At 34.5% G+C, this 13116-nt stretch overlaps 1 protein-coding gene across 1 annotated transcript in view; it reads right to left on the minus strand.

Moving 5' to 3' along the window:
- Nucleotides 1-11205: 11205 nt before the first annotated feature.
- LOC132554135 (transmembrane and coiled-coil domain-containing protein 4-like) overlaps nt 11206-13116 on the minus strand; it is a 30692-nt gene continuing 28781 nt past the window's right edge. Inside the window, exons 13-15 of the mRNA XM_060218436.1 lie at nt 12540-12660; nt 11382-12123; nt 11206-11312 (exon numbers count right to left, since the gene is read on the minus strand). Coding sequence (XP_060074419.1) covers nt 11206-11312; nt 11382-12123; nt 12540-12660 — 970 coding nt within the window. The remainder of the gene's footprint in view (nt 11313-11381; nt 12124-12539; nt 12661-13116) is intronic.

The raw sequence follows: 13116 nt of genomic DNA on the forward strand, positions 1-13116 counted from the left end.
ATTATGTTTACTATAAATGGATTTTCAGATGCACTGCTTTAAGTTGAGTTTAGTAAAATTTATTTTTTATGATTTTCTCAGCATTATGTTATTCTAGATGTTGTTTTCCGTGATATGTTATAATTACTGAAATAATAAAATACTGCAAAAATGATTTACTTCTGTTGTTTTTTTAATATCATCATATTTCATTATGGAATGCAAATCTAGCCACAGATGAAAATAGGTACCCGAGGTACTTAACCCTATAACCAGACTAACTTTGGAATTGTAGACTTAGAAGAGGAAAGTATTGGTATATCCAATGAAGTTTAAAATGTAGCATGCTTAACAAGGGTCAATAATAAACAGATTCATAATTTTACAAGAAGATCCTTTCAGTAGTTCTTCAGGAACAGCAGTAACAGACTTTCAATGGCAAAATTTAAAATGGCAGTTGGTAGCCAACTTGAATATCTTGTGAAGCTCAAAATGTTCCACTCACAATGTGCACAAATATCAAACAAGTTTTATTCCACAATTTGAATGAAATTTCTTCTACAATTCTTCATAAAAACAGAAACCATCTTTAAATGTCAAAATTCAAATGGAGACTGTCAAAGTGTGGCATGTGAAGAACCATGATGCTATTGTGTCTACAAAGCTTAAATCAGCAGTTAATCAGGGCATCAAGAAAGTGTTTAGGGCACAGATGGAGTACACATGATGATTAGAAATGCCTACCATTTGATATGTTTAAAATTTCAACAATGGAGAATTTGACAAGATTCTTCTTATGGGGCCTTATAATGATGTTGGACAACAAACTGATTGACCACTGACCTCTTATGTTTCAGGGTTACCGCTTTAGCAAACATTCAGATTTTAAGTAAATAGCTTTAACTCAACTCTGTATGTAATTAATCTTCGATTTAATAATGATACAAATTTTTATACAAATGTATGTATGTTTGTTTGTTTGTTTGTTTGTTTATAGTGTATTATGTTTATGTCTGACCAACCTGTTGTCTTGGGAGAAGACTTATATAGGCTCTAGCCTGCTATCTAATCCTCTTGATTGTTTATATCAATAAAATACTCTGAAATGAAATCTTTGTGAATGGCCCACTATCTGATGAGGGCAATGATAGTAGGGTTTATCATCAACAATAAATTATAACTGAAATATTTCTTCCATTGCTTGACTTAACCGTAACCAATATGGAGCCAAACACTATAATTAACAAGACAATTTTGATGAGTCATTTTTCAAATCATTTATTAACCAATCAAAAAGCAATGATTGTGTAACTTCAAGGAACAAGTATTATGTGGTGAAATCATGTGAGATAAATGCAAAATCAATCCTGTAGATTTCTGGCTTTATGTCATACTTACAATCAACAATAAACACACAAGAGGATTTGACCCGACAGTGTAAACCAATAAGATGTCATCCATTTAATCAATACCAAATAGCATGAAAATATGAGCATGCAACTACCCTGCTTTATGCTGAAATTCTGAAAACAGCTGGACCCCATAATTTGCTGAATATTCTGCAGTCCAGCCTTGGTTATGATCTGTACGAAACACTTCTCTTGTAGGTTCAACTGGTCAAACCATTTCAACCACTTGCGCGATCTTTGTTATTGTTTAGTGGAGAATGGTATCCATTCTGATCATTTCTTATCTTCTAAATTTCTTATTCCTATAGATAAACATGCCTTGTAATTTATTTCTGTATATAGATATACATCCCATGTCCTTATTCCCACTGTCTATAGATATACATCCCACGTCTTTATTCCCACTGTCTATAGATATACATCCCACGTCTTTATTCCCACTGTCTATAAATATACATCCCATGTCTTTATTCCCACTGTCTATACTGTCTATAGACATACATCCCACGTCTTTATTCCCACTGTCTATAGATATACATCCCACATCTTTATTCCCACTGTCTATAAATATACATCCCATGTCTTTATTCCCACTGTCTATAGATATACATCCCACGTCTTGTAGGTTCAACTGGTCAAACCATTTCAACCACTTGCGCGATCTTTGTTATTGTTTAGTGGAGAATGGTATTCCACTTCTGATAGATATACAATCCATCTTTAAATTTCTTATTCTATAGATAAACATGCCTTGTAATTTATTTCTGTATATAGATATACATTCCCACTGTCTATAGATATACATCCCACGTCTTTATTCCCACTGTCTATAGATATACATCCCACGTCTTTATTCCCACTGTCTATAGATATACATCCCACATCTTTATTCCCACTGTCTATAAATATACATCCCATGTCTTTATTCCCACTGTCTATAGATATACATCCCACGTCTTTATTCCCACTGTCTATAGATATACATCCCACATCTTTATTCCCACTGTCTATAAATATACATCCCATGTCTTTATTCCCACTGTCTATAGATATACATCCCACGTCTTTATTCCCACTGTCTATAGATATACATCCCATGTCTTTATTCCCACTGTCTACAGAAAAACATCCTAAGTCTTTATTCCCACTGTCTATAGATATACAATCCACGTCTTTATTCCCACTGTCTATAGATATACATCCTACGTCTTTATTCCCACTGTCTACAGATATACATCCCAGGTCTTTATTCCCACTGTCTATAGATATACATCCCACGTCTTTATTCCCACTGTCTATAGATATACATCCCACGTCTTTATTCCCACTGTCTATAGATATACATCCCACGTCTTTATTCCCACTGTCTATAGATATACATCCCACATCTTTATTCCCACTGTCTATAGATATACATCCCAGGTCTTTATTCCCACTGTCTATAGATATACATCCCACATCTTTATTCCCACTGTTTCCCACTGTCTATAGATATACATCCCACATCTTTATTCCCACTGTCTATAGATATACATCCAATATCTTTATTCCCACTGTCTATAGATATACATCCCACGTCTTTATTCCCACTGTCTATAGATATACATCCCATGTCTTTATTCCCACTGTCTACAGAAAAACATCCTAAGTCTTTATTCCCACTGTCTATAGATATACATCCTACGTCTTTATTCCCACTGTCTATAGATATACATCCCACATCTTTATTCCCACTGTCTATAGATATACATCCCACATCTTTATTCCCACTGTCTATAGATATACATCCCAGGTCTTTATTCCCACTGTCTATAGATACACATCCCAGGTCTTTATTCCCACTGTCTACAGATATACATCCCACATCTTTATTCCCACTGTCTATAGATATACATCCCACATCTTTATTCACACTGTCTATAGATATACATCCCACATCTTTATTCCCACTGTCTATAGATATACATCCCACATCTTTATTCCCACTGTCTATAGATATACATCCCACATCTTTATTCCCACTGTTTCCCACTGTCTATAGATATTCATCCCACATCTTTATTCCCACTGTCTATAGATACAGATCCCAGGTCTTTATTCCCACTGTCTACAGATATACATCCCACATCTTTATTCTCACTGTCTATAGATATACATCCCACATCTTTATTCCCACTGTTTCCCACTGTCTATAGATATACATCCCACATCTTTATTCCCACTGTCTAAAGATATACATCCCAGGTCTTTATTCCCACTGTCTACAGATATACATCCCACATCTTTATTCCCACTGTCTATAAATATACATCCCATGTCTTTATTCCCACTGTCTATAGATATACATCCCACGTCTTTATTCCCACTGTCTATAGATATACATCCCATGTCTTTATTCCCACTGTCTAAAGAAATACATCCTAAGTCTTTATTCCCACTGTCTATAGATATACAATCCACGTCTTTATTCCCACTGTCTATAGATATACATCCTACGTCTTTATTCCCACTGTCTACAGATATACATCCCAGGTCTTTATTCCCACTGTCTATAGATATACATCCCACGTCTTTATTCCCACTGTCTATAGATATACATCCCGCGTCTTTATTCCCACTGTCTATAGATATACATCCCATGTCTTTATTCCCACTGTCTATAGATATACATCCCACATCTTTATTCCCACTGTCTATAGATATAAATCCCAGGTCTTTATTCCCACTGTCTATAGATATACATCCCACATCTTTATTCCCACTGTTTCCCACTGTCTATAGATATACATCCCACATCTTTATTCCCACTGTCTATAGATATACATCCAATATCTTTATTCCCACTGTCTATAGATATACATCCCACGTCTTTATTCCCACTGTCTATAGATATACATCCCACATCTTTATTCCCACTGTCTATAGATATACATCCTACGTCTTTATTCCCACTGTCTATAGATATACATCCCACATCTTTATTCCCACTGTCTATAGATATACATCCCACATCTTTATTCCCACTGTCTATAGATATACATCCCAGGTCTTTATTCCCACTGTCTATAGATACACATCCCAGGTCTTTATTCCCACTGTCTACAGATATACATCCCACATCTTTATTCCCACTGTCTATAGATATACATCCCACATCTTTATTCACACTGTCTAAAGATATACATCCCAGGTCTTTATTCCCACTGTCTACAGATATACATCCCACATCTTTATTCCCACTGTTTCCCACTGTCTATAGATATACATCCCACATCTTTATTCCCACTGTCTAAAGATATACATCCCAGGTCTTTATTCCCACTGTCTACAGATATACATCCCACATCTTTATTCCCACTGTTTATAGATATACATCCCACATCTTTATTCCCACTGTTTCCCACTGTCTATAGATATACATCCCACATCTTTATTCCCACTGTCTAAAGATATACATCCCAGGTCTTTATTCCCACTGTCTACAGATATACATCCCACATCTTTATTCCCACTGTCTATAGATATACATCCCACATCTTTATTCCCACTGTCTATAGATATACATCCCACATCTTTATTCCCACTGTTTCCCACTGTCTATAGATATTCATCCCACATCTTTATTCCCACTGTCTATAGATATACATCCCACATCTTTATTCCCACTGTCTATAGATATACATCCCACATCTTTATTCCCACTGTCTAAAGATATACATCCCAGGTCTTTTCCACTCTTTATAAATATACATCCTATATCATCATTCTGTACAATTAATTCCTCATATGTTTTGCTTCTCCTGAGAGTAAACCTCATTGTTAAGTCTTAACAAGGGAAAATTTACTAATAACTAGCAAAAAACCGGTTATCCAATTAAACAACTACTTGTGTCAATACAAAAATATATAAAGCTAAAATTATAACAACATAAAACAATTAATACTGTAAATATTATCTAAATCACAACAAAACCAAAGTCATTTCTGTTCATACAGGAGAAAAAACTTAGATTTCAATCACAATTAATGTTGATAATACAGATGTAACATTGAAATTGTAAATAAACCATCAATGAATTAGAATAGTGTTTGCAGTAAGGATGTTTGTTCATGAATAATTCAGGAAAATATTTTTAGAATAATGTTTGATATTTTATGTAAATATATATTTGTCTATCATACTTCATTATGATCATGTATTCAGTAAAAAGAAATGAGCAAGATGTTTGGATTTCAAAATAAAATAATAAATGTTGAAAGCAGGTACCTACCATAATTTGTATAACTTCAAGCAGAAATAAAACTAGAATATGTCATAATGACAAGAATAGGTAATTGCACTCCCAAGAATATATTAAGTATCATTGTTTGATGAAGCTGTAGAAGTCGTGACCTCTGACCCTTTAGCATTGACCAATGAACACCTTAAAAACAATGAAGCCATTATGATACCATGAGGTAAAAATGGAGCAGAAATTCACAAAATATCAGATTGAATTAGAATGCTTGGTCAGCATTTCATGTTTGTCTGCCCAGTTATGAGAGGTGCACAGAATTAAATTTCCCATTATCTCGCTTTAAACAGTAAACAGGGATTCTGAAGAGTATGTTTTATACCCCTGTATACAGACATGTAATCTACATTTTCCAAACTTTTCATAAGCAGAAAAAATGTTTCCTTGGTATTTTATTTGATGCTTTTCTGTTTCTTTGGTTTGATGTAATTTCAAATAACTGCAAATGTAGCAAAGTCTCCATGTCTGTTACCTACCATTATATAATATTGGGTAGCTTCATTTCTTGTATGATTCAGGAAAATATGGACATAGACAATATATGGTCAGTGTCTTAAAATATAACCAGTATTTGGGTGAGGGTGAAGAAAGACAAAAGAGGTGAGCCACTTTTTTCTTTCTGTCCTGAGCCAAAATGCAGCTTATATTTTATGGCACTGACCATGTATTCTATTTATCCTGCAACACTGTTTGAAAATCAGACCATCAAAACCTGAACAGTTGTGTTGTTCAATCTGTGTTTACTTGTTGTTAACATTATGCTGAATCATGCTGAAAATACTGCTCCATGCAGAAATAAAGCTCCAAACTTCATCGGATGTGACAGGGATTTCATGAATTTTCTTGGATAACATTATTCATTAATATTTATATATATCAGTTATTTTTATTGTTAAACATAATTTTTAAGTAATTTAAGAAAATAAATCTGTCAATTTTATGCACATACTAAAATACAGCTGCTTTCGGTGACTGACGAATATAATAAAAATATACAAGGCAGGTATATTCCGACAATGGAAGCGCAAGTTGCAGGATAAAGATATTATACATACAGTTTTTACTGGTGTAATAATAGATATCGTCTTCATCAAAATACTTCACGTAATGACTAGATATGATAAAGAAGTAAAACATTTACACAATCTGAGAGTAACAGACATTGTCATATCATGTCAAAAATACTGCATAAATACATTTTTGCATAATTAGTTTTTTTTTCAATTTTCCTTCTGGAATAACAACTGTATCCAAGACTAGGAACATCTTAATAAATTGGCACAAATTAAAGAGTACAACAAAAACAATTCTTGTAAGATACTGTACCTGTATACAACACATTGTATGTAGATCAAGGGAATCTTAAGTATGCATTCAAGTGATGGATTATGACTGAAATTCAGGTCTGATGAAATACTGTTTTTACCGTCAACCCAAGTAAAACAGATATGCAATATTTAATATAATAATCTGGCTTTTCATGCACATAAGATCAAACATTGTTAACAAAATCTTCATAATACAGGCAAACATGCATTTAAGGTCACCTACTTATCACAAACACCTGTCTATAATGATCACCTCCTTGTAGCAAACACCTGTCTGTAAAGACCACCTCCTTATAACAAACACCTGTCTATAAAGATCACCTCCTTATAGCAAACACCTGTCTTTTAATCCAACATATTACAGTCTCTTGTTTCAGTATCCAAATATAGACAAAGGTCTCTTTTCTTCCTTGTTAGGCCTTTATGGAGGTGTTTGACCATATCATAAACCTCTATAATTTTCATACAATATGATACCATTAAAATATGTTAAATATCCACAATCAAAATTTCAATCAAAACATTCATGATGTGTTATTACACATAACGGGTACTGGTGGTTTTTAAACTATCAATCGTTACAGGGAAGAATTTTCTCTTCCAAAGGATAAGAAGCCCAGAGAATGGGGTGTGTCTCAGAAGAAGTGGGTGTGTCATCTGTGTGTTCATTGAACAGAGATTTACAGATGCATCAAGAAAAGAAATATTCATTATTACTAATCTGGTTTGAAATCAAAATAAAGCAGCTCATCATCTGTAAGCACTTTCCTCAATTATCATGTGATGATTGACTGATCAAAGTGAAAATTACCTTGTTTATCTTATTTGAAGAAAGTGATCTTTTCTCAGACCATCAAGTCTGCAAGTACTGTCAGAAAAGAAAGTTTATTCATTTTGAACTTGATCAACCAATGAGAAATAATGTTATTTTGTATGAATTAAGTGGCTACTTTCAAAAAAGTGACTTCTTCCTTTGATATAAAAAGCAATCCCAAGGAGAATTCCATACAAGACTGATTGGTGGAGACAATAAAAGAGGCAAAAATCACTCTCTAAAAAGTTGAATCAAACTTCTTTTTCAACAAAAGCAAATGTTTGGATTATGATTACTAAACCCACTAAGTATTAAAAACAAGAGGCCCAGAGGGCCTGTTACGCTCATCCGGATCTTTATGACCAATATACTATATCTGTGCCACAGTATATGCTTAAAGCAATATGACAAAGTACTCCATATGGGTTCTGTCCCTTAGTAGTCAGCCCCCTCACCTGTTCAATGTTGAATTGAGACTTTTTATGATGTCTCCAGTTAAATATAATTGATAGCTTTCTTCTAAATCAAGGAAAGTAGATGGTAAAACAATATAGCAGAAAAACTCCTAGTTATAGCTGGACGGATGACCCAGGACAGCAGAAGCTTACTTGCCCTTTAGATCATTGTTCACAAACACAGATACAACATGTTTGAGACTTGCACAAGTCAACAATATATAGCAAGGATTAAATATAAAGACAGGAAAAATTAAGGTACATGTAATTATAAATCATAATCCTAACTCAAAACCAATAATAAAACGTTTTATGCATATCATTAGTGATGTCACCATGGTCAGTTAGGCCCCGGTTACTGGAGATATACTGATAACAGTTTACTGTAGCCTATAAACACTGCATAGCAAACGGGATCAACTTAGAATTTCTTATTTATTTATGCTATAATTATGAAGAAATTTAAATCAAAATGAAGCTCTTGCAATTCTCTTTCCGATCATGTTTCCTGTATTGTAATGCTGTGAATAGAACATAAGTCATTGGCTAACATGTAGTTTTTTACATTAATTAGCTCAAGACTCTCAGACCTCCCGAGGGCTTGGCCTAATCTATTTTTTGGAACAGTGTGACATCACTGTGAAAGGTCTTTATAATTCATTCCAAATTATGCCAAGAAAATTCTCAGCCAAATATATTCCTTTGATAAGTCATTGGAAGGTTCTACATATATGTATATAGGCCTTGGTGAAACTTTTACTGGCATAATATGATAGCCTTTGGTCAATTAGAAGTTGTTAATGCTTTTACCAAATTTAACCCCAGTGACCTTAGATGTTTTTATGGGTCAAGCTATTTTTTCACACACTATGTGGGCACCATAAAGGGAACCTTTTGGCCAAATATTATGAATTTAGGCCTTTTGGTTAAGCAGAAGTTGTTCAAAGGTTTAACGCTGTTGTGACCTTGAATATTGGTCAAGGTCATTTCTTTTCTTAAATATCATAGGGCATTATTGAGAACCTAATTTGGCATAATGTCACTATCCAAGATATTTGGTTAGTCAGAAAAAGTTGTTTAAAGGTTTTAACACATTTGACATCTGTGACCTTGAATATAGGTCAAGGTAATTTCTTTTTGCAAACTTTCTTGGACTTCATAAAAGGAACATACTGGCCAAATATAATGATTCCAGGCTTTTCGATATTTCAGAAGGAAATTGTTTAAACGTTTTAACACATTTGACCCCTGTGACCTTGAAGATTGGTCAAGGTCATTTCTTATAGCAAACTTTGTAGGACACCATAAGAGGAACAAAGAAGCCTAATATAATGATTCTAGGCCTTGCAGTATTTGGGGAGAAGTTGTTTAAAGGTTTTAATACATTTAACCTCAGTGACCTTGAATATGGGTCAAAGTAATTTCTTTTCCAAACTTTGTTGGGCTTCATCAAAAGAACCTTCCAGCAATATATAATGTTTCTAGGCCTCCCGATATTTTGGAAGAATTTGCTTAAAGTTTTTAACACATTTAACCTCTGTGACCTTGACTTTTCCTTTCACAAACTTTGTTAAGCTTCATCAAAGGAAACTTCCAGCAATATGTAATGATTCAAGGCCTTCCTGTATTTTGGAAGAAGTCGTTTAAAGGTTTTACCATATTTGACCTCTGTGACCTGGAATAAGGGAAAAGGTCATTTCTTTTCACAAACTTTGTTGGGCTTTATCAAAGGAATCTTCCAGCCAAATATAATGATTCTAGGCCTTCCGGTATTTCAGAAAAAGTTGTTCAAATGAAAAGTTGACGGACACAGGCAGGACGGACGACTGACAGATGATGGACGTTGAACAACGGACAGACTGACGCCACGCTTTGGCATAAAAAGCATTCAAAACAAAGAGAAAATATCTCTGGATCAAAAACCAATGCCATATCATAATTTATCAGGTCTATAATTTTAGTGGGTATATAAAAATAACATTTTTTAACTTGAAAATTCTGATTAAGGTATTTACAAGAGATTTTAATATGCATTTATTTTACATCAACTGTAGGAATTAAGACTAAAGAAATAGCACCAACAATCATTCTAAAAAAACAAAAACCTATATTCACCAAACACAATTATACCCTTGTTTTGATATATAATCTTGACCTTGATTTTGACCAGCTATACAAAGCCCAATTAAGCTACATGTGATGGCTGTCCTATCCTAGCTACATGTGATGGCTGTCCTATCCTAGCTACATGTGATGGCTGTCCTATCCTAGCTACATGTGATGGCTGTCCTATCCTAGCTACATGTGATGGCTGTCCTATCCTAGCATGCACAGTCGAAAAAAGAATAATTGTTTAAATCACTTCTACTTCACACATGCTTGTCATCTTAGAGAACATGAAATCTGTTTCTGATTAAAAACTCTAAGCTGACATTACAGACGAGAGATTATAAATGGAGTACCATATTTATTGTGTGGTAAGTCCAGTCTATTCATCACTTCTTCGTTAAGTCACAGGGTGTGCTTATCAAATTACACTGGTCTATCATTGTTTTCAACAGAAATATATATGATGGACTTATTGATGGATAAATACAGTAATATGTCAAATACCAATTTTCTATTCAGAAACAATGCATTCTACTGACAGTAATAACATTTATATATTCTACCTGAATATCTAAATCATTCTGATAATTTTCTAAAATTTCAGTCATCACAAACAGTTGTGATATTAAGTAGCATTGTTTTTAGGAGGTTTTGGTAGAGATATTTCAGGAGAAGGACACAGGTTATGATATGAAGAAATCTATTTGTTTCATAACAATATTAATGGAAGTAAGTAAATATACATGTTAACAACTTAATGAAACAAACATATACAAACATTGCACAAAGGTTAAGGCTGATCATCAAGTCAGTGGATCAATCTCCTTCAAGGTCACAATCAATCACCGTTCCCAGATACTGTTTGAAACTTTGGTTAGACAAATCCACAGAAATTCTGTCTCCACTAGTTGCATCCGAACTATCTCTTTTCACTTCCACACTTCCATTTGACAAGTTCATAGAAATTCTATCTCCATTATCAGTACCCAAACCTTCTTTACTTGTTTTCGCAAAACTCAAATCCGCTAGGTCAACAGACTGCACACAACATTTTGAGGTACATGAATCATCTTTGTATGTTTCCTCTTTCTTTATTTTTAAATTTTCAAAACTGCACAGGATCTTTTGGTCAGGTGTGATATTCTGATCTACAGGTATACTTGTATCATCTATGGGTACAAAACTCAAATCTGTGGAGTCACTGTCAGCCATTACTTGATGGAATTTCAAATCTTTTTGTATTTCAGTACTGGATTCAAAGCTCTGATCTATTAAAACATTTCTAGACATATCAGAGCTTTGAGCAAATGGCTCAAATCTTTGATCTGACTGGTCTGTTGAGATATTTCTGGAAAATCCTGGATTTTCGTCACTACTTAGGACATCGCTATTGAGGATGGAATCCTCCTCCATGGATGAGTTTGGTGGTTCAGAATCAACACCACCCTCTTCACACTCCTTGTCCTTAGGCAATACCACAAAACTTAGATCTGGTTCTTCAATGCTTCCTCCTAAACTCCTTTGTTCTTTGTCTGCTGGGAGGTTTATATTTCGTACAACATCTGAACTGGTATCTACCTCGCTGTCACTACTGGTGAAACTGTCGCAACTGTCTTCATGAAGCAGAGGCTCCCCAGAACGTTTGGAAGGAAGTTTAACATCACCCTTGGTTCGGACCCCAACAACTTTCATAATGACATCTAGCTGCTTCAGGTAGTCTTTATGGCCATTCACCTGGGCAATAAAACATTTAACATTGATAAATGATCAAATGTCCATCAATGGCAGAATAACAAATCTAAGATAACACATTTTATCAGAGTATTTCCTTGTCCAATAGATACAAAGTTTACACAGACTGACAATACACAATGTCCAATTCACAATCTAACATCACAAGGTTTATTGCAACATCATAAACCAATGACATAAATAACATGAGCTTATTGGAGGTCTGCTCTTAACAAAATTTTCTTCTCTTAGATTTTCTCTGCTGACTTTTGCTTAATTTGATAAAAGTGTCACTGAACTTATGACATGAATAAATTGAAATGCAGGACACAAAAATGTCATACATCATGGTATGGGTGCCACATCAAACGTTACATTATATATCCTAGTGTGTTTTCTGTCACTCTATCATAACTTACCACATCACTGAGATCGATGTTGTGCATGCGACGGTTATCCCATTTAATGGGGCTAAGCCCGGCAACCGTTGTTAAATGGACAGATGCAGTGCGGAACAGGAACTTCAGTAGCCAATCACCTCTAATCATCAATAAAACAAGAGATTAATATCAGATATATAGTTTTTAAAAAACAAGGACCTAAATTGAGTTTCTATTTATATGCAAGTTGCGGAATGAGACTTTGAATTTTTCATTTTCTCAGCTTCTGGTTAAGAACAATGAAAACTTGATTTACGATTTCATAAATCTCATATGAACCTAAAAGAAACATAAGATTCTAGTTGGGCAGGTTGTGCCATGGTAGCGCACTCGCCTTTCAACTACCTATCCGGTGTTTAGTTCCCAGAATGGGAAAGGTATGGGTCACCTGCTTGACCACATGGGTTTTTCCCAAGTACTCCCACAGTAAAACCCCTCGCACCCTTCCATCTGGGCCACCAAGATATAAGTTGGTAAACTCTTCACCCATTATATTTTCACAAATAATATTACACGTGTAATATAGCTTATTGCGATGTCACATTCACAGACAGGA

The sequence above is a fragment of the Ylistrum balloti genome, unplaced genomic scaffold (assembly GCF_031769215.1).
Source record: "Ylistrum balloti isolate Yb309-2 unplaced genomic scaffold, AGI_CSIRO_Ybal_v1 Utg370384, whole genome shotgun sequence".
Lineage (NCBI taxonomy): Eukaryota > Metazoa > Mollusca > Bivalvia > Pectinida > Pectinidae > Ylistrum > Ylistrum balloti.